Genomic DNA, 26541 nt, shown 5'->3' on the forward strand with positions numbered 1-26541 from the left:
CTAACTCAAACATAAAAATAAGCTGAACACAGAGCTCTGTATTGAATCACTGATACACTGCTTTTTGTATATATGCTCTAATTGAGAAAGGAGGTCAGTATGGCTGGATGAATAAAAAGAGAAGACTTCATGAAACTAAGAGAAATGAATTCAACGTCCAATGACTATTAGAATGAAGATGAAGGTGATACAGAGGTCCCTAAAAGTACAAACAGCAATTTGGACTTGACCCTTAGGTAAGTGGGAACTATTTCGGTGTCCTGAAAGGAAAGTGATACAATAAATTTGTGCTCATTTACTTCTATTATCTTGAAATTTTAAAAATATTAGATGAAAAAGATGCATGTATGTTTATATGAAGTTCTCAGCATACAACAAAGTCAAATAAACCTTGATTATTATTATTAAAATAAGTAAATATAGTGGCTAACTGAACTTTTATATTCACTTAACATGAGGCCTGTTATTACTGCAGTGTTATTTGGATGATCACAGATACAAAGTCCTGAGGTTCTTCTGCATCCACACTGTGCCCAGGGCACATCTAGAACCTTGCCTACTTGCTTGGTTTCCTTGTCTGTTAACAAACATTTATCATAATGTGGTATGGGAATGTGGAAAATTTTTTTCCATTTGCTCATTAACTGAGGCACTCCTCTGTACATGGTAAGCATGACAGAAGGCAACTCAAACTGTTTCTTAGAACACTGACATACATTATTTCTAGGACCTTCCTTATGGAAAGTATTTTGAGACTGAATCTACAAACATATAGAAGGAAAATAATTATTTCAAGGATGCTAAAATAACATTGCTAAAGTAACAATAGCAAGAATACTGGACTGGGTTGCCATTTCCTTCTCCAGGGGATCTTCCCAACCCAGGGATCAAACTCATGTCTCCTGCATTGGCAGGAGGATTCTTTACCACTGAGCCACCTGGGAAGACCCAGGTTTATTATTATAGTAATAATTGGATAAAGTCTATTGCAGAAGTATTTCAGTCCTTATTATACATTCTTATATATGTATATATATAAATTTCTATGAATATCTTAAGACTAATACTGATGTCAAATTTTTCTATTTATGTAGAATAGAAAATAGAAAAACAAGAATAAATTCAGAAAATAACAACTAAAAGTAAAAGAGGACAAGTCTACGTTGATGACTCTCAGTAAGGAGAAGAGGAGCTGACCTATCCGAGGAGACATGTCTTTGCAGGGCTGAGGACTGAGGTAGTAAGAGAGATCATGTGGTTTATTTACTTATTTTTTAATATGGAACGCTTCACGAACTTGCGTGTCATCCTTGCGCAGGGGCCATGCTAATCTTCTCTGTATCATTCCAATTTTAGTATATGTGCTGCTGAAGCGAGCATGATCATGTGGTTTAAAAAGTATACCTAGTGTTTGTGCAACACAAACTATAAAAGCAAAAATAAATTAAAAATTGAAGATTGGCAAAATTCCATTGGCTGTTGAGAATACTCAGAAAAAGGACTGAGGAGACACTGTAGGGAATATGGGTTGAAAGAATGAGAAAAAAATGCACAGGATCCATAAAATTTGTCAGACTACTACTGATATTCCCTTGATCTGAGATGAAACCCCTAAACGGGGTGTTTTAACATGTCGCTGGACCGTGAGGACAAAAGCAAAGTTTACCAGTCGTAGTTGTGTCTCTTCCTTTAAGTGCTTCCTGGCTTCACTCAGCGCTTGCCCTTCTGAAGTTCGGTCTGGCTTAGGACCCTTGAAAAGGTAAGTAAAACAGTACATATCTGAGGATTTAAAGAATCCAACAGTTATCGGACACTAGCACTGCAATTCAGTAAGGAAAATGATCACACCAAAGCATATACGACAGTGAACGAAGACATCAAAGAAACTGCAGAGGTTCCATGAATATTCTAAGCTGAACTGGGAATTTTTTGCCATTTTGTTTCAAGTCCTTGCAGCTCACCAAACCAAATGGTAGAAGTCTTAAAATATCAGCCTCTAAGAAACAAAATAGCATTCACTGTAAACTATAAATTGGGCCAAAGTTTCAAACACTTACACAGTCCTCCTCCAAAGATCTCACATCTGGTATCTCCACCCAGACACAGAGATCAGAGTGAAAGATGAAGGAAAGTGAAAGTCACTCAGTTGTGTGACTCTTGGTGACCCCATGGACTATACGGTCCATGGAATTTTCCAGGCCAGAATACTGGAGTGGGTAGCCATTCCCTTCTCCAAGGGATCTTCCTAACCCAGGGATCAAACTCAGGTATCCTGCATTGCAGGCAGATTCTTTACCAGCTGAGCCACCAGGGAAATGAACAGTTCATCAGAAAATTCTGAGCAGTCACAGTTGTTTTGTTTTGTTTTACAAAATCCATGCATTAAAGTCAAACTTTCCCTGGTGGCTCAGACAGTAAAGCATCTGCCTATAATGCGGGTAGACCCAGGTTAATCCCTGAGTCAGGAAGATCCTCTGGAGAAGGAAATGGCAACCTACTCCAGCACTCTTGCCTGGAAAATCTCATGGACAGAGGAGCCTGGCAGGCTACAGTTCATGGTGTCGCAAAGAGTTGGACATGACTGAGCAACTTCACTTTCTTTTTATTCATGTTGGTCCCCACTCAGAGCCTAGGTACTTACTCTTCAAGAACAACTTAAAAAACTGGATTTCTGGATTCCTAGGTCACAGTAGGTTAGAAACATGAGGCTAAGGAGTAGGGAGACATTTCCAGAAAGAATAATTCTAACAGCAGTAAGAAGTAAAAGATGCCAGTGAAATAAAAGGCAAAATAAAAAAATGGGAATCTGGGAATATTTTAAGTATAGGGTCTAGAAGCTCTTTGAGTTTCAATAGCCCCCTTGAGCAGCACCATTATAACATAGTACAGAATCGCCAATGTTGATAACTATGATTTTCAGTCACCATAAAGGGCTACAAGGAGTAAATTATATCCTCTACTTAAGGAGGCTTAGAACTGTGCAATACACAAAAAGTTTGCAAAATATGTTGAGACATATATAAAAGGGACTGAGTTATCTAGAAAATTCATTTATATGGGAACTCTTTCCCAGTGATATCAGAGATATACTTCCGATAAAACAGTACCGTTATTTCTAAAAATAGTACAAATCATTATATAAAAATGTATATAGTGTATATAAAATGTAATAATGTATATTAAAAAAAAAACATTGAATTAGACTGTTTCTTGAAGTCTCTAAACAGATATACATGATGGTGAAGCCAAGGAGTGTCAATAGGAGGAGGGCATCAACCTCCCATAACCTTCATCATTAAGTACTCTGGGAACACTTAACATATGCAAATACTCGCTGCTTCCAAGCAGTCCTCTGGAGGGTGCCACCCCACCCACCCCCACCCCCACTGTTAACACAGTAACAGGCTCTCACCTTCCGATTAGATTCCAATATGTAGGAGCTTTCCTCTTTAACTCGTTCCATTTCTTCTTGCAAGGTGATAATTCTGTTGTTTGCAACTGCAAGCTGTTGATAAAATTTTGAAAATAATTTTTCTTTTATTAAACACAGAATAATACCATTCATGATCTGCAAGGACATGCCTTTCAGGCTTAGGTATTCTAGAAGGAAAGAAAACTATCTATAACCCCACAAAAACTTAGGAGAGCTATCTTGAAAGACAAATATTTCCTATCACTGTTTTTTGTGTAAAAACTTTTTTTTTCCAGTAACAAAATGTTAAGTTATGATCATTTACCTCAAGGGTGTCCCCATGGATAACTCATAATTATATTTAGCTATGAAACCTATTTCTAAAATGTTTGCGAGGTCACCTCATGCTTTGGGACCCATCTTACACATCATCCTTAAGACCTGTTTTAGGGACTTTCTTGGTGGTCCAGTGGTGTGAAGGCTCTGTTCCCTTTCAATGCAGGGGCGGGCGGGTTTGATCCCTGGTCAGGGAACTAAGAGCCCAAATGCCCTGTGGCATGGACAAATCATGGGCAGTGCTTGCCCATGATTAATATTGCTGGTAAAATAAATTTAGGCCAAGAAGACAAGTCCCATGACTTAGGAAATAAAATTAACGATTTTATTTGCTGGGTGCATATGATGGATGTGTCAGGCACTGATCTCTAGTCTCAGCCGTGTCCGACTTTGCAACCCCATGGACTGAGTCCATCAGGCTTCTCTAAGCCACCAGGGAAACCCCAAGAATACTGGAGTAGGTGGCCATTCCCTTCTTCTCCAGGGGACCTTCCTGACCCAGGGATCGAATCTAGGTCTTCCTGCATTGCAGGCAGATTCTTTACCATCTGAGGCACCAGGGAAGCCCACTATCCAGGCCCTTATGTATTAACATCATTTAATGCACACAAAAACTTTATTATCATTCTTGGCCCCATTTTGCAGATAAGTAAACCAAAGAACAGATGCTTAAGTAACTGGCCCCAGATCAGAGAGCTACCAAGCACCAGATCAGGGACAAGAACCCAGACAGCATCACTGTGGAGAGCACGCTTAGCTGCTACGTCACATCGCCCCAACATACCAGCAGTAGAATCACAGTAGAAAATTTCTGTGCAGAATGTTTCGAAAGCCTTGTGGGATAAAATTCTAAGGATCGTGTCCATAAACTAAAGTTTTAATATAATTTAAGAATCTATGTCCAAACATAAGGTCCACAGGACTGAGCAATAAGGGAGGTGTTTTAAAGTTATAACAGTGAAAATGTTAGTTCTGAAAAAAAATCTGATTAGATGGCATGTCTTAACTAGTGCTTTAACTTACTTTTCTATTTTTACTTCAGTTATTTATTTATTGGCCATGCCGCACAGCATGTGGAATCTTAGTTTCCCAACCAGGACCCACACATCCTGCAGTGGAAACTCGGGAGTCTTAACCACTGGACCATTAGGGAAGTCCCTAACTTGCTTTTTTAAGACCAAATTCTTTTTTGAAGTATAGCTGATTTACAACATTATATTGGTTTCAGGGGGATAACATGGTGATTCAATATTTTTATAGGTTATATTTTTGTATATACAATAGATTATATACTTTTATATATTATAAACTTAAAATGATAAAATATTGGCTATATTCCCTCTGAAAGTGAAAGTTAGTCGCACAGTTGTGGCCAACTCTTTGTGATACCATGGACTGCAACTGTCCTGGCTCCTCTGCCCACAGAATCCTCCAGGTAAGAGTACTGGAGTGGGTTGCCATTTCCTTCTCCAGGGGATCTTCCTGACCCAGGAATCGAACCTGGGTCTCCTGCATTGCACGCAGATTCTTTACCAACTGAGCCACTAGGAAAGCCATAGTCCCTTTACTATATAATATATCCTTGTAGTTTATTTATTTTATACATAATAGTTGTACCTCTTAATTTTCCACCCCTATCTTACCCTCTCCCCACTGTTTACCACTAGCAAGTTCTCTATTATCTCTGAGTCTGTTTTGTTTTATATTCAATTTTTTTGATTCAAGTTTTAGATTCTACATCCCACATTTCAATAACATACAGTATTTGTCTTTCTCATACTTATTTTACTAAGCATAATAGCCTCCAGGTCCATCTATGTTGTTGTTTTTAACCAACTTTATTTCACTATAGGATAGTTATAATTTGAAAAAGAGAAGACAAAGTCTTTGTCATCTGAAAAATTTTATTTAAGGTTTCTCATAGAAACATCTAATGCTATTTAAGAAAAAAATATATTGTTGGTAAGCTAGGGAAAAAATATTAATCAGAAGTAAACTATGATATTATATTTTAATTCTTATTTTAGGGACTTTTCTAAAAGTTTTCATGTGCATATTCTTATCTGATCTTCAGGGTAATTGTGAGGCTAAAAGGGGAAACACTCTACTTTGCCAGAGAAGGAACTGGGTCTCTTGAAGGTCAAGTGACTTACTTGCTCAGGAGCACATGACATGTTAAAGCATGACATGTAAGCAGGAATTACTGGTCTTCTGACCAATGTTCTTTATGTTATCCGCCTCATCACCCTATCGCCCCAAGGAGAAAATTAAACCTGTGAAGGGGGAACTTGCCAATCCAGCACACATAAATCAATGCCTGGCAGATGTGAGTCTTTGTCTAGCTCTGGCACATACATAGTACCCGAAATGTTCAATGAATAAATAAATGATGAACACATTATCTTACTAAACATTAACTCTAGGCTAGACCAGACAAAACATTCACACAAGAAAGCAAAATATATGATCAACCCAGGTTCTACCCTACATAGTCCAACTGGATAACTGAGATACCTGAGATAAGCCAGCTGGCCACTCTTGGCCAGAACAAGGAGTCCTAGGGTAGATATTATCTGAAAAATCAAGTCCTATATTTCTGAGACTCCAGAGAAACTATTTCCACTAATGCATTTTACTAAACTGTATTAAGTCAATCGAGCAATTTCTAGAACACTTACCTCCTCTGTCAGTTTAGTGTTGGATTTTTCTAATGCATCCACTTTTGCCTGAAGGTTGTTTACAGTAGCACTACGAAGAGAAGAAAAAAATGAACAGTCTCTTTTGAGATGCAGAACAATATCCTATACTTTCTTTCAAAACATCCATCATACTTATCATTCATTGTTTACTGTCTACAAATCTCAGTAGGCATACAGGCTCTAAGACAGCTTACAAGGTGATGGGTTATCTTACCTTACATTCTAGTGCTACATTCTTGGCACTAAAGTTTGTGTATTTTTTTTTTCCCCCCTTGGAAGAAAAGTACTGTTTATTCAGATCTTATTCATATTAACCATCCAGCCAAAGTACTTGGCCCCTGAGAGGTTACTTCTCTGTGAGTGAGTCAATTAGAGCTTATTCTCAGTCTATAATTAGCCTCATCCCCAAGATCAAAATGAACACACCCAAAGGCTTTTTGTGGGGGTCATGGGGCATGGGATCTCAGTTCACCAACCAGGGATTGAACCCTCAACCCCTGCAATGGAAACACAGAGTCTTAACCTCTGGACGGCCAGGGAAATTCCTTAACAAGCATTTGTTGAAGAAATTAAAAAGTTCATGCACTACACTGTACTTCAGGGTTTACTTATTTAATAATAATATAAGGCTACATGAATTATGATGTGCTTGACACACACCAAACATTCTTCTAAATGCTTTTACTTGCACTATTTCATTTACTCCTTTCAACAACCCCATGTGCTAGGCACCTCCAACTATAGACAAAGAAACAGAAGCACTGAAAGAATAAATAATACTGTCATATTTATAATTCAGGGGCTTCCTTGGTAGCTCAGCTGGTAAAGAATCTGCTTGCACTGCAGGAGACCCTGGTTTGATTCCTAGGTCGGGAAGAGAGAAGGGCTAGGCCACCCACTCCAGTATTCTTGGGCTTCCCTGGTGGTTCAGATGGTAAGGAATCCACCTGCAATGCTGGAGAACTGGGTTCGATCCCTGGGTTGGGAAGATCCCCTGGAGGAGGGCATGGCAACCCACTCCAGTATTCTTGCCTGGAGAACCGCCATGGACAGAGGAGCCTGATGGGCTACAGTCCATGAGGTCACAAAGAGTTGGACACGAATGAGTGACTAAGCAGAGCACAGTACATTCATTGTCAACTGTAACCGTATCTTTGCTAAGCTAACATCTCCACAGTTCGCTGTTAGTTCATTATTAGTACCTGGTCCCCAGAAGAAATATACGTAAATTGTTTTTGAGCTTTCTAGATGGAACCAAGACTATAATTTATACTGATACTGGTGTAATCACATTTTAGGTCTTACTTAAATTAAAATGATTATCTTTCATAAGAGAACTATAAATAAGATAATTAAATGGGACATATTAATTCTTCTGAATTATTCAACAGTTTTTAGACTGTCAGTGTACTTGAGAATACCAATAAATTCTGGACAGCTCTCCTCAGGAGAGGAGAGATTATTTTATGTTCTGGTCATGAAAAATACTTGGTGAGTACTTGGTAAATTAATGGTAGTGATGGTGAAAAGAGGGTAAATTAATACTATTGATCTGCTATATGAAAAATGTAAGGGACCAGTGAGATATCATTAATCTAAAGGTATTACAGCGGTGAGTGCTTCACCTAAGACATAGTACTAAAATACATGACTGGATCTACTGAACCAAGACCTCCAATTTCAAGTGTCTATGGCACAAATTTAAGAGTTCTTCACTGAGTATGTTTACATAATTACTAAAGCTCTAATTAATACTAATTTTATATTGCCTTTCATTAAAGCCCACCAAAACAGGTAAATGCCACGTATCCAGTGCCTAGGCTCAGAGCTGTGCTAGCAGTAATCCTATATATATATTTGTTGAGTATTGTCTGAATTTATCCTAACTGCTCATCATCAGTTTATCCTTCCCTTCCCCCACACCAAAATCCCCAGAAAGTAATAGCATTATTCTTTACTTCAGGTGTCTGTTGAGTTCTTCTACATAGTTCTTCTGATCCAGAATTGCAGTAATTTGGCCATCTCTGAAGGGAAAAAAGATAAAAAATAGAGAAAAAGTAAATAACATTAGAAGTGCCAAGATGCCCCACCTCCAATATTTTCATAAAACAGAGGAAGGAAATTATGGCTCAGACACAGTGAACCAGAAGACAGACCTGATTAGAACTTTCTCGACACAAGAGACCCAACTGTGAAGACCTTCCCAGCATATTCATAAAGCCCTTCTTAGGGCTTACACACCTTAATAACTTAGGTTACAGGTATAATGTATAATCTGTTAGAGGCATTTAAAGAAAAAAAATTATCTTCTTGCAATTCAAAGATTTTTTTTTCCTGCTTTGCTAGTATTATTTATAAGAACAATTTTCCATTTGTCACAGGAATTGAATTAAGCTTATTTGGGTGAAATAATAATTGTTCTCAAAGGCAATATATTTGCCTTTAAATGCTATCTGGTTTCACAATGAATGGTTTAAAGTGCTTTCACAAAGATCAAATGTTTACTATTACATGAGAAAATTAAGCGTGGAAAAAGGAGATTCACTTCTGGGAACAGCTAATCTAGAACAGACAAAAGTTAAACAGACAGACTTTTCAACTGAAAGAAAACTTCAAGGCCACATACCTCTAAGACTACTTAAAGGACAAGCAATATAACCTAGTTCAATGCCTAAGGTTAAACACTTCAGGCTAATTATGCTTTCACCTGCCACATTTATAATGGGTAAAGGGTAAGCTTGTGATTACTAATTTGCAAGGTACCATATGAATATTTTAAAAGCTTTCAATTTTAAAATCATTTTAGATTTATAGAAATTGTAAAAGTAGTGCTGAGTTCCCATATACTCTGCTCCCCATAACATTGACATTTTACATAATCCCATAATGCTCCTGTCGGAGGGCAAATTTTAAGCAAACTGAGGATGCAGTTCTTCTGGTCAAGAAGACCATGTTTTCAAACACTATTGAGATGGAGCATTAGATTCCCTTTATAAAACTTTTTATTTTATTTGCCCCTCAACCACATACCGGGAAAACCCACTGAATCCCTTTTAGAGTTTAGCAGACACAATAGATATTTTTTTACAAGACTTATTAGAGATATATCATCAGAAAGAATTTCAGCAAATCTGTTAAAGCAGTACTGTTACAAACTTTAAATACTATCAAACAACATCGAAGAAAAAAAGAAAACAAATTTTCTTTGCACGTACCCTTCACTACCTTTACTGCTGTTCCCATCCTTGAGATACATCGAAAAATCTATAACTCCAACCTACAGAGAGAATTTTCAGAATTTAATATAATATAAAATTAGATATTTTTACCAAACCATAACACATGAATTTGTGCAAACTCTGGGAGATAGTAAAAGACCGGGGAGCCTGGCATACTGTAGTCTATGGGGTTGCAAAGAGTCAGACACGACTTAGCAACCGAATGACAATAACAAACACAATGTCTGTTTCTAGGCACTGAAAGACAGTATTACAATCACGACAATTACTAGGAAATTTTAATAAAAAACTTAATGCTTTTTATAATCAAGAAATGACAAGCATTATAAAGCTCAAGATTAAGTCAGTAGGATGTGACTAAGCAAGTCAACAGAACATTTTAAGGTTTTGTCTGGCTTCCCTGGTGGCTTAGTCAGTGAAGAGTCCGCTGGCAACGCAGGAGACCTGGGTTCGATCCCTGGGTCGGGAAGATCCCCTGGAAAAAGGAAATGGCAGCCCACTCCAGTATTCTCGCCTGGAGAATCCCATGGACGGAGGAGGCTTGTGGACTACAGTCACTAAGTGATGTCCGGCTCTTTTGTGACCCCATGAACTGTAACCCACCAGTTACAGTTAACAGTTCCTGACCCAGGAATCGAACCCGAGTCTCCTGCTTGGCAAGCAGGTTCTTTACCACTAAGCCACCTGGGAAGCCCAAATTTAAGGTTTACTGAATGTTAAATAAATAAATTCATTATGGTTTAACATTTTTTTCTCTTTTGCTTTTTTCAAATATTCTACTATTAAATTCCTGTGTATATATTTTGGTCTATGAGTGTGTGTGTGTATGTTTGCCACTGAACCACATAGCGCTCTCCCTCCCTCTCTCTCTCTCTATATATATATATTTTAACCTGTGCAAAATATTTTTAATGGCAATCACTGTTAAGACAAGAATTTGAAAAATATTCATTATGTATAATTTTTTATATTTGCATCAAAAGTAAAGAAAATTCTATTTAAGACTCAGAGTTTTCGCTAATTTGGTTGGTATAATCTGATCAATCCAAATTCTGAGATAACTCAGAGTGACACCCTAGGCCACCGAGTATCTCTCTCATACCTGAGAGTCCAAATCTTCTCCCTTCATACAGAAATTGGCATCGATGACATTCAGGCCCACCAACAGACCAGCAATTATAGCTCCTTCTTCTTCCATCATGAGGGCATTGGGTTCATAGAATTCACTGCAAGAGAAATCCATGGAATGCTCTATGTAATAAAACCTCAAGAATCCAGTGATGTAATCATGAGACAAGGAGTAAAGCATTTGTCTTATGTATGGTTAAATATGGTCACCTATGATATTACTTGGATACTTTATTTTAGATAACAGGTACATGAACAGACTAGAAAATAGACAGTCCAGCTGAAAGAAAAGTGATCAGAACAGTGTTTTCACTGAAGTGTGTATTCATGCTTTTCCCACATACTTATATCTGCAATGCACCAGGGGATAATTTTTCAATTTTTCATGCATCTAAAAAAACCTGTTAAGTTTGTTTTTAAAAACTGTTTTTTTATTTGATCTGCTTTAGTTTTTATTTTATTAAATATACATATTTTATTTTTATTTTACATTGAAGTATAGTTGATTTACAATATCATGTTATTCAGATATACAACAAAGTGATTTAGTAATACAGAAATGGCAACCGACTCCAGTATTCCTGCCTGGAGAGTCCCACGGACAAAGCAGCCTGGCGGGCTACAGTCTATGGGGTCGCAGAGTCGGACACAACTGAGTGACTAACACACACCCACATACATATATCCATTCTTTTACAGATTCTTCTACCATACAGGTGATTAGAGAGTATTGAGTAGAGTTCCCTGTGCTATACATCAGGTCCATGTTATCTATTTATATGTAATAGTGTGTATAAGTCAATCCCAAGCTCCTAATTATCCCTTCCGCGTCAATCTGCTTTATTTTAAATTCTATTTAAGTACCACATTCCTTTAACATAGTGAATAAACATTTAAAAAATGTGAACTGTCAAACTAGTTACATTCTTTCGCCTTTGGCTAATTAGCAGAAGTTGCCCAACAAGCATGCATGATAGGTTGAGGATGATTTAAAATGCTTGTTATCTTTTATTTCATAAAAACCAGTTTTCACTACCAAAAAAAAAAAAAAAAAGGCAGCACAAAAAAAGAGGTATACAAGAAACCCTGTAATTCTACCCACCAACGACCTGTTAAGACCTTGATATATAACGTTTCAGATCATTTATGGAGACATATACTTATTTTTGAGGGATACTAAAAGGGCATTATACCATTAAAGTATCATGAATTTCTTTTTGGCTTAACAATACTGTGAGTATCTTTCTATTTCAATAGAGAATTTTCTGCAGTTTCATTTATACTGGCTTTATACCATCCCACTGTGTGACTGTAGTGTAAGTATGTTCAGCCAAAACTCCCTTTTCCTTAGCCAACTCTCTCTAATCAAGTTAGGCTAGTTTTGGCCTGTCCCACAACTAATTCCACAGGCCAGGCATAATGTGCTGAAAATGACTTTGAAATAAAAAAGTAAAAGAGAAATAAAGTACTTGAATGATTCTGAATGGATTAAAAATTCTAGAAGACCCCTGGATAATTATTCTTTCATGATGTACCCAATTTATCAATACATAAACAGGAATTGACTTGAAATATTCATTTCAACCAATTTGACATCATAACTGAAACATCACTGCAATCTACTTGTTTTCAACAAAGTCATTTGGGACTGACTGTTCATGGTCAACTTCAATGATTGGTAATAATACATTCATTGATGTGAGTTTCTCTTTTCTTTTTGATTCTCTATTGAAAACATTAACAAATGGTAAAACACTTCAAAAGCAGCACATGAATAATCTGCAAATTACCATCTCTCTCGACAACTGCACACATATTAATAGCCTGTGAAGGAAATTGAGAAGAATTGGAATGAACAAGGTTCTTTAACGCTTTATTCTCTCCCCAAAACCATACAGTACACATTTTCCTTTGTCTGGCTTCCCTTGTGCTTTACATGTGAGATTCGTACATATTGTTGTATGCAATGCTAGTTCATTTGCTTCCAATGCTGGACAGTATTCCATGGTAGAAATAAACTACAGTGGATCCATTGTATTTGCTCTTTCGGTTGTACAGTCTACAGTACTTTTATGAACACGACTGCACATGGTTTTTTGGTACATATACACATGCATTTCTCTTCAGACATACCCAGGGTGTGAAAGCAGAGTCAAAGTGATTGAAAATGTTCTGTCTAGTTTAAAAGACTGAACCCATTTAACTCTGGTGCTCTGTGGATAAAGATAAAATTCTTTGGACCTCAGTTTGAATCAGTAATTTTGATTCAAATAATTTTGATTGAAAACACTCCCCTGTATCTTCCTTGGTAGCTCAGTCAGAAAGAATCTGCCTGCAGTGCAGGAGACCTGGGTTCGATCCCTGGGTTGGGAAGATCCTCTGGAGAAGGAAATGGCAACCTATTCCAGTATCCTTGCCTGGAAAATCGCATGGTCAGAGGAGCCAGGTGGGCTGCAGTCCACGGGGTCACAAAGGGGCGGGCATGATTGAGGACTAACCCTTTCTCACTTTCTTTCTACTTCCCTGTAGCCACCTACAGCTTGAACACTAGACCCTACACCTCATCAAAGTTTGAGCCTTGGAAAGATGAGCCTTCTCTTTGTGGAAATAAATAAGCTTTCCTGAATGGTTCCCGTTTCTCTTTTTCCTGATTTGCTTAATTTTCTTAGGCAAGAAAACAGCAATCAATAGCATATGCAGCTGCAGCAACATCAAAACAACGCTCCATATTAGGATCTGTAGCACAATTTCTTGTAGAAACTAGACTCTTGAAATATTCAATCATGTTTTCAAATTCTGTTACTGGTTCTTATACTGTTTCTCAGAGGCAATCTGCTATATTTGAATTTCTTTCAGTAAATATTAAAGCCCTATAAGGTACATAAAGACAAGTACACAAATCATACAATACGGCAGACTGTGTTTTCATAAAGAGAACATACCTATGTAACCATCACCATATTAAAAAATAGCACGATTATCAGAACCTCCAAAACCACCTTATGCTCCCTTCTCCTCCTGATTTAGTACCCTCACCCCACCAATGGGAGCTCTTTCCTGACTTCTTCTATCATGAAAGGTAAGTTGTGTATGTTTCTGAACTTTATATAAATGGAATAATACACAGAGTATTTTCCAAATATTTTGCATGTCTGGTTTCCAACAAAACCAAATTAATCCATACGGCTGTGTGTAGCTGCTATATGGTATTTCACTGTATGAGTGCATCATAATTTACTTACCCATTATACTGTGAATAGACACTCGGGGTCTATTATAAACATTTGGGGCTGGTACAAACATTGTAATAGATATGAACGTTCCTGTTCATGTCTTTTGTTAAACATAACTATGCATTTTTTATTGGATATAATAACTAGAAGTGGGATCCTTGGTCACAAGGAATGCTTATGATCAGCTTTTATAGAGGATGGCAGTTTTTTTAAGTTTCTGTATTAACTCACCAGCAGAGTTACTATACATCTTCTCCAACACTTGGCATTATCTATCTTCTTCACTTCTGCCATTCTGGTGGTTGTGTGAAGGTTATCACACGCTTGTTTTAACTCGTACGTGCAAATGGCTAGTGAAGTTGGGTATCTTCTCGTGTGTTTACTGGCCATTTCAACTTCTTCTTTTGTGAAATGCTTGTTTAAGTCCTTTACCATTTTTATATTTGCTCATTTGCCTTTTTCTTTTTGGGCTGAAGGACTGAGTTCTTTATATACCCTGAATATGCATCATTTGTTGAATATATGTATTACATATCACAAATATCTCCTTTAGAGTAATGAGTTGCCTTTCACTCTTAATCTCAAGAGTGTCTTTTGATAAACAGAAGTTCTTCATTTTAAGGTAATCAATTTACCTTTTTTTTTTTATAGATAGAACTTTTTGTGTCCGGTTTGAGAACTTCTGGTCTACTTTGTGTGTCTTCTAAAAGTTTTATTGTTTTCTCTTGCCCATCTGTACTTAGGACCCAGCTTGAAACTATTTTGTGTGCTGCGTTGGAACTTAATGTTACATGTCACCTTCCTGTCTTACAGAGCCTGAGTATATGTGAAGGTGTCAAAGCCTCGCCTGTTTTTCTGAAGGTGTTAAGTTTCGACCTGTCCTGCAAAGGACCATACCTATGCCACAGCGACAGTGTGAACACACTCAATAGAAAAGCATCTCATCTTAAGTATGTGTGTGTGTTTGATGTGGGAGAAGGCATCAGCTGAACTATGTAAAACTGTCATGAAATCAACAGTTTCTGATCCACAAAAATGCTAAATTTATATGATTCACCCTGATATGATACAGAACATACTGAGAAAAGGAGAAAGTTCAACAAGAAGATCTTCATACCTGAGAAGTTCCTTCTTATTGATCAAAGCTTTCATGTATTCTGAGAGTTTCTTTTGCATTAGTGCCAGACGAAGCCAGGCTCTTCCTCTGCCTACAGGTGTTCTATGAAAACAGAGAAACCAAAAAACTAGAAGCAGCAGCGACGGAGGCCACGGTTGGACAGGCTCATTTACTCTTGCTAAAGATCCCTCAGGACAGTATGTGTATGAGGGGCTCCTGACACACAGCCCCTCTGTCACCACATTCCTATGTGAGGAGTTCTATGAGGGCTGGTGGGGGCCAGGGCTGTGCTGGGACAAACGCTCTTGCGAGGAATAAATTACTAAATGAGACTACAATTTGAAGACCTCTGGGAGGCCAAACTGAAAATGTTCCATCAGATTCGTTTTGGTAAATCCTAAGTTTAGTGTGATCACGTAAGTACTAAAATAACAGTAACGAGGACACAAGGCCATTCAGACCTCCACCTGATTAAAATTAGACCAGTCTCATCTGGAAAGGTAATCACCTACTCTTTTTCAAGTTTCAAGGTGGGTTATGGATATCAGTCAGTTCCTGCAGTTCACTTAACAACTGTTTTAATCGTGGTTCTCAAACTCCGTAAGTCAAGTCTAACATGCCACCTCCCTAGATCTAATTTCCTGAGACTCACTAGCTGATAACCGCAAGTGCTTTGAAAAAAATAAGAGGATGTTTGGTATTTTAACATGAAGACAACCTCTCTTAGAGCAATAATAATTATCCCTCACACTTCTCAATATTCTACACTACCAGGGCCCTCCTAACAATGTCTATTCATAACAATATTATGCATTTTGGATTGTTATGAAATACATCATTATGGTCATCATTGTCTTCAGTCTCACTCCTAAAGGAAGTAGTTGAGAAGAATGTTTTCCCTGACACATAGAATTCAACCTTAAACTTACTTAAGTCCTGGAAGATCTTTAACGCTTGCTGTTATCTCTGCAGCTTCTGGAACAAGCTTTTCTACCAGTTCTAGAGGCCCCCAGAAGGATTTATTTTGTCCAAGAAAAGTTTTCTTAGCTAAGGTGATAAAAACAAAGCAGTAGCTTAATATTTTTTACATAAACATACTCTCAACACACACATACACACATACCCTACTAGCTATTCTGTGTGCTTTTCAGGGAATAAATCCCAGATTATCAGACAGTCTTAAAATTATTCATGCTTTCAGAATTGAGAACATTTCATAAAAATAAAGAATTCCCTACTTCCCAAGACTCAGTTCTTCTCTTTCGGGAGGAATTTAGAGCCCACCTGTGTATGAACAATAAAATATTTTAATAATATCGTGCTTTAAGCTGTGTGGTATTACTGAAGAAAACAGTCTAGTGGAAAAGAATATGTAACTCAGGAGCAGGTTATCAAAGATTGGGGAAGAAAAGAAGCAAAGGTGAATAATACCAGGTCCTGCCCTTGAAAGCTTATGGTTAAGTGGGAAGAGCATGGAAGCAAGAGTCAGGACATCAGAGTTCTAGCACTTGCTTTGCCCCTACTTGCTGTGGGATTTTAAGCCAATCATGCCGCACTCTAGACCTGTATCCACCAGTGAAACACAATTGTCATCTTGAACTAGATACTTATAACAGTGCTTCCAGCTCTAGCTTTTCAGGATCTGTATTTTTTAAGCCTTATACCCTCTTTAAGTCAACCATATTTCAGTACCCACATAGGTCGTATCCCAGTGGATTAATATGAATTCAAGATTCTTATTCTTTGGCTCCATAAGGAAAGCTTCTCTTCTTGAACATGTATTGCTAGGAAACAGGTGCATGCACATTCTCATTTTGAGGCCATGGCCTACCTTTCAAGCCGTGTTTCAGGCAGTGCTCCATCACCACAAAGAACTGCTGCAGAGGTGCGTAGTCAGAATCCAGAGTTCTCCCCAGGTTCAGAGCAGATTCGATCAAGCCCTTGATACTCAGCTTGGCCATGTTCATCAGGTTCATGCGTTCGTTAGCCATGAGATAATTAGGATCTGCAAACCCAAGGGGGAGAGCGTGGAGCCTGGTTACTGGAAATAGCACATGTAAAAATTCAGTCTAATTTCACTACGTTGACATCTGCATTGATGGTGCAAAAGTCACAGTGGGTAAGACTATGGTGTCTTGGCAAGAATCAAAGCAGTGACACCAAATTATAGCAATAGTTGCTGTGTTCTTCTCCTCCATGCACTTGCTATTAAAAAAAGAGAGAGAGATGCCAATCTTCCTTGGGAATATTCTTGGCAGAACACTAAAAGGTGTATTGATTTTATGAAAATTTAAACCTTGAGTACAGTCCTTTAACATCCTCACCACCGCCTTTGCCACTACCCCGGCCTAGGCCGGTCATAACTCAGTACTGCCGTGCCCACACGGGCCACTTCTACCCTGGCCCCACCCCACCCATTCTCTACAGCTTGTGAAGCTCTAAAAAAAATAAAGCCACTGTAGAAAAAAAGGATAAAATGCTTAAACTTTGTTCCCAACGTGCTACTTGCATTCTTAGTATTTATACTAGGTAGAATTATTATTTAAACTGAGCATTCTTAAATGAACTAATTAACATTATCAGTATAATGCAGTCTTAGAACTTAACCAACTGTGAAATTATTTTTAAGACTTAACATAGACTTAATGTGGCTCTCATCAACCAAATACATCATCTGGGGAAAGGGATGAAATACCATGTTTTACCTGACCGAAGTCTGAATAATCTTTGTTCCAGAGGTGCGGACCCTGTGTCTGGTCCTGTGGGTTCTTACAGTCCCTCCCCACTGTACGTTAGGAGACAGTTACACCAAGAGGACCAACTGATAAGGCAGAGAAATGAGGCTCAGAGAAGAAAGGGGCTGGCCCCAGGCACAGCCAGTACTGCGTGACAGAGCCAGAGTCGACGCTGTCTCTCTGACTTCAAACCACGTGCTCCTGACAACTATCATCCACTTACACACACATCGGTGACTCCAAATAACGTGCATCCTTCCCTCCTGCTGACCACTCTTTTACACAGTTATCTTATTTAATTCTTATGACTCCATCGTTTAAGTGCTGTCCCCCTTTCCAGGTGCTAAAGCCGGCCTGTAATGGTTTAGCGATCCAAGGCCAAACACTTCCTAAGTGGCAGAATATAGACCTGGATGTATTATAGCATGAAATGCTCTTTAACACTCTTTCCACTATGACAAGTGCATCCTCCCAAACACTAAATATGTCAAATTTCCATACGAATTGGAAAAGACCTAGAGATCTATGAAACATTTCACCTTTGTTAGGAGGACTAAAAGTAATACTAATAAAAGCCCATGCTCCAATAGAAACAAAGCAGAGATTATTTTATTCAAATTGTTCCAAATAATTTTCTTCACACAACGTTTTCATTTATATCTGCTTTCATGGTTAAATGGAACAGAATCAGTTGGCCAAATTCTAAGCTCCCTTTCTTCTCCGTTAAGTTTAAGAACTTGAAGACTTACAGTTGATTTGTTGTACTATTCTCCGAGGTAATTTCTTTAGAGGATAGTTTATTAGGAAGGTCAGAACTTTTATGTTGCCATTAGTTCTTGCACACCAATAAATGTTTGCGGACCATGGCTCAAATCTGGTTTCTCTGTTCACTACAGGTCAACTTGTCAAGAATGGAATAATCTGCCAAGGGACAAGGAAATACACCCAAAAATCTATCCCTGAAAAAGAGCCATGAAGAACTTTATCAGATATTAATTTCCAACACTACGACCAGCATTTTGTGCACTGTACTGTATCTGACCTTCCACAATCGCGGGGAGAAAGGAACAGGGCAGGGGTGTGTGGGCTGGCATGGATGTTCGTGGAGAGCTACTGGATTCCCCACTTAAGGCAGGAAAACGTGGCTGGAGTTTGATTAACTGGCGGTCCATAAGGTGCCACTCCCTCAGCCTCAGGTCTGTAGACCACTAATTCGGGGCCCTAACAACAAAATTAAACAATGCTCCTAGTCAAAGTACACAACCTAACTCCAACCTGGTGAGAACCAGTGACGTGGGGAGAGCTGGATTTGGAACAGGTACCAAACCCCAGGCTTTGAGGCATTTTTCCAGAAGTGGTGGTACTAGCTCTTCTATACTGCCTTGTCTCGTTGTAATCAGAAGCAGAAACGCTTAAGACAACTGGTTATAGTGTCTAGGATGCATAAACTACAGAAAGAAATTAAATTCCTAATAACGCAGTATGCTTAGGGAAATTAAATTCCTAATACTTTAGACTCCCATTAGTATGGTGCTATTACCTGCTTGAATTAACATGTGTCAAACACAAACAACCCTCCCATTCTTAGGAAATATTACTCTCAATCTTGGCACTACTAATATTTTGGGCCAGATAACTCCTCTTTGTGGGGGGCTGTTTTGTGGTTTAAATTTAGCAGTAACGGATGCCTTTACCCTATAGTAGTCAGTAGTACCCTCTAAACATGGCAACCTACATATCTCCAGATATTGCCAAGAGTCTGCTGAAAGACATCTTCTCCCTGTGGAGAACTATTATTCTGAACAAATGAAAGAAAGACAGACAAAAATCAGGGTAATTTGACAACTAGACATAAGAGCGCAAAAGAATTTACTGCTCATTATTATTTAATTAATGCAAAAGTCAAATGATTATTTCATGCTTTATTATCAACATTTTTGTGTTAGAAGTATATAAGAGTATGGTCATTACAATTAAGTTTGTTTCCTGGTTAGTTTAACTACTGAAAATAATTAGTACTTAAAAATTTTCCTCATTTTATAATGCTGGCTACTAACGATGAATATTACAGCATTAGCTTGATTTGTCATAAGAAATTCTCTTGTCAGTTTGTTACCTGTCTTGAATTGTACTCAAGTATAAAATGATTTTGTGGAACTAATGTATGCCGTTAAAAAGGGCTGCAATGACTGGAAGAGAGTATGGAGGGACTTAAGAAGGGGAGGTAAAGTTCTGCTTTTGATATGGTGTTAGTTTTGTGAAACTGGTGAGTATGTGAAAAATCAATGAGCTGCAGCCATAATAAAGAATGAAATAATGCCATTTGCAGCAACGAGGGTGGACCTGGAGATTCTCATACCAAGTGAAGTAAGACAGAGAAAGACAAATATCATATGATATCACCTCTGTGTAGAATCTAAAAAAAAAAAAAAATGATACCAATGAACTTATCTACAAAACAGAAACAGACTCACAGAGAAAAAACGTCTGGTTTACCAGGGAGGAAGAGTTGGGTAGAGGGATAGAGTTTGGGACTGACATATACACATCACTCTATTTAAAACAGACAACTAGGAACCTCCCTGGAGGTCCAATGGTTGGGACCTTCCAAAGCAGGGGGTGTAGATTTGATCCCCATCTGGGAGCTAAGATCCCACATCCATCACAGAAAAAAACCAAGAACATAAAACAGAAGCAATATTGTGACAAATCCAATAGACTTTAAAAAAATAGTACACATCAAAACATGCTTTAAAAAATAAAATAGATAACCAACAGGGACCTAAAAAATTAATTAATTAAACAAACAAACAAAAAGAAATGTGGAAGTAGATGTAAGATTCTGTCCTCTCTGATGCCAGAGATTAAACAGATTTCTCCAAATATAACACATGACACCTTCTTGCAACACTGTGGGGGAAGAAATATAGTTTTCATGAAAAGTTATCTATGTTAACATGTAAAGGGCTAGTTATTAAATGAATGAATATTTTTTAAAAATTCATTGAGCTGAATACTTATAATGTGATCTTTTCTATTTTACACTTATAACCATAAAAGGTTTTTTAAAGTCCTGTTTTTATTGTATAGACCAAAAATTATTTTCAAATGCATAACTGTCACAATACTGTTGGTCATACTTTTTCTATGAGAAAAAATAATTAAAAGTTTAATTCTTCACAATGCTAACATTCAACACTATTTCTTCAAAACTGAACTTTTGTTTATTCATTCATTTTTTTCAATAAATATTGAGCATTTACTGGGTGTTAGACACTGTATTTAATGCTGGGAACCCAGAAATAAAAGACCCAGTCCTCAACACTGAAGTGCTTACTATTTATCAAACTTGGGTAATATAGATGTCTAAAGAACAAAACTGGGCAGCTTACAGAGAATGCTTGAAATTACAGAATAAACATTAACATCTTCAACAAAGATTGACTTTATTACAGGACAAGTAAAACATCTTCGTGTTAAGCCATATAAACCCATTTTATGGAATTGAACGTAAATTTTATATATATTTAAAGCTAAGATAGTGAAAGTGAGAGTTGCTCAGCTGTGTATGACTCTTTGTGACCCCATGGACTGTAACCCACCAGGCTGTCCATGGAACTCCCCAGGCAAGAATACTGGAGTGGGTAGTCATTCCCTTGTCCAGGGGATTGGTGACCCAGATGGTAAAGACAGTAGACATGATATTAACGTAGGACTTCAGGCAAGCTCTAAGTCCAGTACAATTTCCTTGGCTATTGGATGGCATCCTGCAGAAAGTTTAATATCTGTTATCCACGCCTATTATGTAACATTGTACTGAGGTTGGCAGACAATGCAATTAGAGAAGACAAAAAAACATATAACCTGTAAAACAGTGGATCATGCATTACTGCTCTCATACAATCTAATGTTACAGCCAGAAAATCAAACTAAAATTTTTACAGAAACATAATAATTCACAGAGGTACCAGAGCACAAAATTAATATATAGAACCACTAGATGCCATACATTAGAGAATGAGACTTTTAAGTTCAGTCTTAAAGGGTAAAGAGAAATTAGGCAAGGAAGGGTTAGGAAGACAGCTATGCAAGGAGCAGAAATGAAGTACAGCTAGGGTGAAGGCACAGAAATATGAAAGAACACAGCAAGTGGAGGAAAACAAAATTGAAGAAAATGCATTAAGTTTATGATACATGCAAGTAAGACCTGTGAGACAAGGGAAATAGGTAAGGGAGAGATGCTAAGGACTTTGTTCAAGGAACATGGATTTTACCTTAAAGTCAGCAAAGATTTTGATGTGAGGTGCAATGTCACAGATTTGAATTTTAGAGAAGCTGTTCTAGGAGCCTTGTAGAAGATGAATCGGAAGGGACTAAGAACTCAGAGCTCAAAAGAGCAAGTAAGGGTTTACTGCAAAAGCTGAGGAGAGAAATCATGATCAGGGATGGAAATGGAGCAGTGGGTGCTGTGTGGAGAGGAGGGAGTTGGCTTTGAGAGACTTCTAGAGGTAGAATGTCCGGATTTCAGGACTTGATGACCACCTGGATTGAAAGAAGAAAGAGAAAGAATGGAGAGCAACTTCTGTGTTTCTAGTTTTGGTGATTACCTGATCGTTTCTAGATTTGGATGGTGGTACAGTCTTGATGGGAAACATGGCAGGAGCAGTGGGCTAAAGACACCATGTAGAAAGGACTGCAGTTACAATAAACTATATTGGTTTTCAAATCAAAGACCTTTTAAGAGCATGTGGGTCTTGGCTACACCTCTTCAAGGCTGCTAATCTCCATATGAGGAAGTTTTCAAAAATTTTACAGTCATGTGGCTCATCTAGTCAATAGTGATGACAAAAATGGACCCGAAGTCACATTGCTAAGTGACATTTAGTCAACTATTCTGCAAACCAGTCATCTCTCCAAGATCCTGTTTTACCTCTTTATAGTGCAATGATGGGCTTCCCAGGTGGCTCAGCCGGTAAAGAATCCACCTGCAATGCGGGAGACCTTCATTCGATTGCTGGGTTGGGACGACACCCTGGAGAAGGGAACAGCTACCCACTCCAGTATTCTGGTCTGGAGAATTCCATGGACTGTATAATCCATGGGGTTGCAGAGTCAGACATGACTGACTGACCTTCACTTTCACTTTCATAGTGCAATGATGAATGTTCATACAGAGAAATATTGAAATGTTTTATTAATAACTGAAGGAAAGTAAGTTATATTTAACATTATGTTAATATTAAGTATGCTACCCAATTCTTGGTAAAGTGGGAATGATTCATATATAGTACAACAGTAACTTTTATCTTAAATGTGAAATAAAACAGTTGTCATAGAGAAATTTCCCAATGATACCTAAAAGCATTAATATGAGATATAAACTGACCAACTAACAGAAAGATATTGAAAGGAAAGCTTACTTGAAGTTCAAAATGACTGAAGACCAATAATTCCTAAATAAAGCTATTTTGAACTTCTGTTGTAACAGTTCTTAAGAGTATAAAATTAAGCATAAAATGAGTTGCCCGTTATAGTGAAAGAAATTACTGAAAGTACGAAAAAGACCTTGTAATAAAACACCATTTAACTAATTTGATGACAAATTTATACAAAAGAATTATGAATTTTTACTCAATCCTTATCTAAAAATAATCAGTATGGAAGACAGTATGGAGATTCCTTAAAAAACTAGGAATAAAACCACCATATGACCCAGCAATCCCACTCCTAGGCATATACCCCAAGGAAACCAAAATTGAAAAAGACACACGTATCCCATTGTTCTTTGCAGCACTATTTACAATAGCTAGAACATGGAAGCAATCTAGATGTCCCATCAACAGATGAATGGATAAAGAAGTTGTGGTATGTATATAGACATTGGAATATTACTCAGCCATAAAAAGGAATGCATCTGAGTCAGTTCTGATGAGGTGGATGAACCTAGAACCTATTATACAGAGTGAAGTGAGTCAGAAAGAGAAAGATAATTAACGTATTCTAACACATATATACAGAATCTAGAAAAATGGTACTGAAGAATTTATTTACAGGGCAGCAATGGAGAAACAGACATAGAGAACAGACTTATGGACATGGGGAGAGGGGAGGAGAGGGTGAGATGTATGGGAAGAGTAACATGGGAACTTACATCACCATATGTAAAATAGATAGCCAACGGGAATTTGCTGTGTGGCTCAGGAAACTCAAACAGGGGCTCTGTATCAACCTAGAGGGGTGGGATGGGGAGGGAGATGGGAGGGAGCTTCAAAAGGGAAGGGATATATGAATACCTATGGCTGATTCATGTTGAGGTTTGAAAGAAAACAACAAAATCCTGTAAAGCAATTATCTTTCAATAAAAAAATAAAAATAATCAATAAAGTCTTAGGGCCCTTAGATTATCTGTGTACTTATATCTGTATCTATTCTCCTTAATGTCATTTGAGATACCAAATAAGCTTCTACTTAAGAGTAATAAAGAGGAAATTCACTTAAGTAATATTTTCTCTGGGTTGAAATCTGTTAAAGGAGTCAAGAAAATTTAACTACAGGGACTTCCCTGGTGGTCCAGTGGTTAAGACTGCATGCTTCCATGTCGTCAGTTTACCCACCTGAAATATTTTCAGACCTAGTTTTGACAGTTTCTATATTATGTTAAAATGTTTTTGTTTTTTTTTTTTTCCCCAAAGACTCCATGCTTCCACTCCTGGAGACATGGGTTCAGTTCCTGGTTGAGGAACTAGGATCCCACATGCTGTGCAGTGGGGCCAAAAAATAAATTAATAAAATAAATTTAACCATAAATTTATTTATCCTGATTGCTACCTTTTCTTAGTAATAGCATACTCAAAGATATACTTTGCTAAAATTAAGCCTTATCAGCAAAAAGACTATATCCACCCAATAGCCTTAATCTATTTGACCTGAATCATCTGTGCTAATTAGCTTATTATATGATGCCTGGCAGGGAATCTTACTTCTTTGAGGCCTCAGTTTCCTCAACTATAAAATTACTTGTTCTGTAATTTTTTTTTGAGAGAGATATCACATACCTGTATCACTGATAACTAATCACAGCACTAATTCTCAAGCAGGGGCACACTAATATGCCTGGAATGGGGAGAAACAATATGGTTTGAAAAACCCCACTAACAACTCTGACACCAAATGACCTAGATTCTTACCACTCCAGGTGTGGTCCTGGAACATCAACACTGGCATCTCCTGGAAGCAAAATGGGACAACTTGCCCTCCAATGTTACAATTCAATCAGATTCTGCTCTTCAACCAAAACCTAAACCAATCGGTACACGCACTGATGTTTGTGAAGCAGTGAACTAGTGCCTCTAGCGCCAGCATGTCCTAATTCCATGATTTCATAGATAGGATTCCTCAAGGGCAGTCAATAAATACATTTATCAGTAGAAAGCCCTCAGGAGAAAAGAATAATAAAGATTAGAGTAGAAATCAATAGCAAATAAAATTATTGAGAAAAATCAATGAAACTCAAAGTTGACTCTGAAAAGATCAGTAACACTGACATGGATAGACTGCCCAACAGAAAAAGAATTACTAAAATTAGAAATGAAGAGGAGACACTACTATTGACCTCACAGAAACAAAAAGGATTGTATGGGCAGTTGTATGCCAACATATTAGATAACCTAGATTAAAAGGACAATTTTCAAGAAAGATAAACTACCAAAACTGACTTAGGAAGAAATAGAAAATCTGAATAGAACTATAGTAAGTAAAGATATTAAATTCATAATAAAAAGCACATCCTATAAAGAAGAGGCCAAAACCAGATTGTTTCACTATTGAAATTTACCAGACATTTAAAGAATTAATGCCAATTCTTCACAAACATTATATGAAATGTCCAGAGAGGCAAATCTATAGAAACAGGAAGTAGATTAGTATAGTTGTCAGGAACTGGGAGGAAGGGAGAATAGGGAGTGAACACTGACGGGTACAGAGTTTCTTTACAGGAAATATTCTGGGATTAGACAGTGGTGATGAATGCACAACTTTGTGGATATACTAACAACCACTGAACTGTACAGTTTAAAGTGGTAAGCCTTAATGATATGGGAATTATACCTCAATAAAGCTTTAATTAAAAAAAAAAACTAAAATGAGACATAATAAAATATAGCATATGGATCCTGATTTTAAAAAAACTGACAAGCAGACTTTGAAAATGGGCTGAAGAGTACATACTATTAGGAAATTATTGTTAATTTTGTTAGGTGTGGTACTGAATACTTACAGGTAATAAACCAATGTTTAGAGTTTGCTTTAAAATACTCGAGAAATGTGGGGGGGTGATAGGTGAAATAAGATCAGCATACACTGATAATAATTGAAGCTGAGTGATGGAAAAGTTAAGAGTTTCTTATGTTACTCTACGTTATGTACTTGGAAAATTCCGTAATTAAAAATAAGAGTTTCTGCTGCTCTCTCTTGCTTCCGGTCCTGGTTTACCTGCCAGCCTCCAGTAAGAATTTAGCGCTGTTTTCTTCTTCCCTGAAGATAACCAAATAAACCCCTTTTGACTGCCATTAGCATTGGAGTGAGTTTTTATCTGGATATTTAGTATTCCAAAGCCACTCACCTGTATACTCTTACTCATTTTT

At 37.6% G+C, this 26541-nt stretch overlaps 1 protein-coding gene and 1 non-coding gene across 9 annotated transcripts in view; both read right to left on the reverse strand.

The window, feature by feature from the left end:
* Positions 1–26541, reverse strand: part of RUFY3 (RUN and FYVE domain containing 3) — an 87948-nt gene that overhangs the window by 15776 nt on the left and 45631 nt on the right. For all 8 annotated transcript variants that reach the window (XM_043906535.1, XM_043906534.1, XM_043906537.1 and 5 more), the window contains 9 exons: positions 16996–17169; positions 16094–16211; positions 15165–15266; positions 10789–10912; positions 9663–9724; positions 8406–8471; positions 6427–6496; positions 3413–3505; positions 1667–1750 (listed from right to left, as the gene is read on the reverse strand). In XM_043906535.1, the coding sequence (XP_043762470.1) occupies positions 1667–1750; positions 3413–3505; positions 6427–6496; positions 8406–8471; positions 9663–9724; positions 10789–10912; positions 15165–15266; positions 16094–16211; positions 16996–17169 (893 nt within the window). The remainder of the gene's footprint in view (positions 1–1666; positions 1751–3412; positions 3506–6426; positions 6497–8405; positions 8472–9662; positions 9725–10788; positions 10913–15164; positions 15267–16093; positions 16212–16995; positions 17170–26541) is intronic.
* LOC122696710 lies at positions 1274–1380 on the reverse strand. Its single transcript, XR_006341839.1, has one exon. It is a non-coding gene; the product is annotated as a U6 spliceosomal RNA (small nuclear RNA).

Source organism: Cervus elaphus, chromosome 6, assembly GCF_910594005.1.
Source record: "Cervus elaphus chromosome 6, mCerEla1.1, whole genome shotgun sequence".
Taxonomy (NCBI): Eukaryota; Metazoa; Chordata; class Mammalia; order Artiodactyla; family Cervidae; genus Cervus; species Cervus elaphus.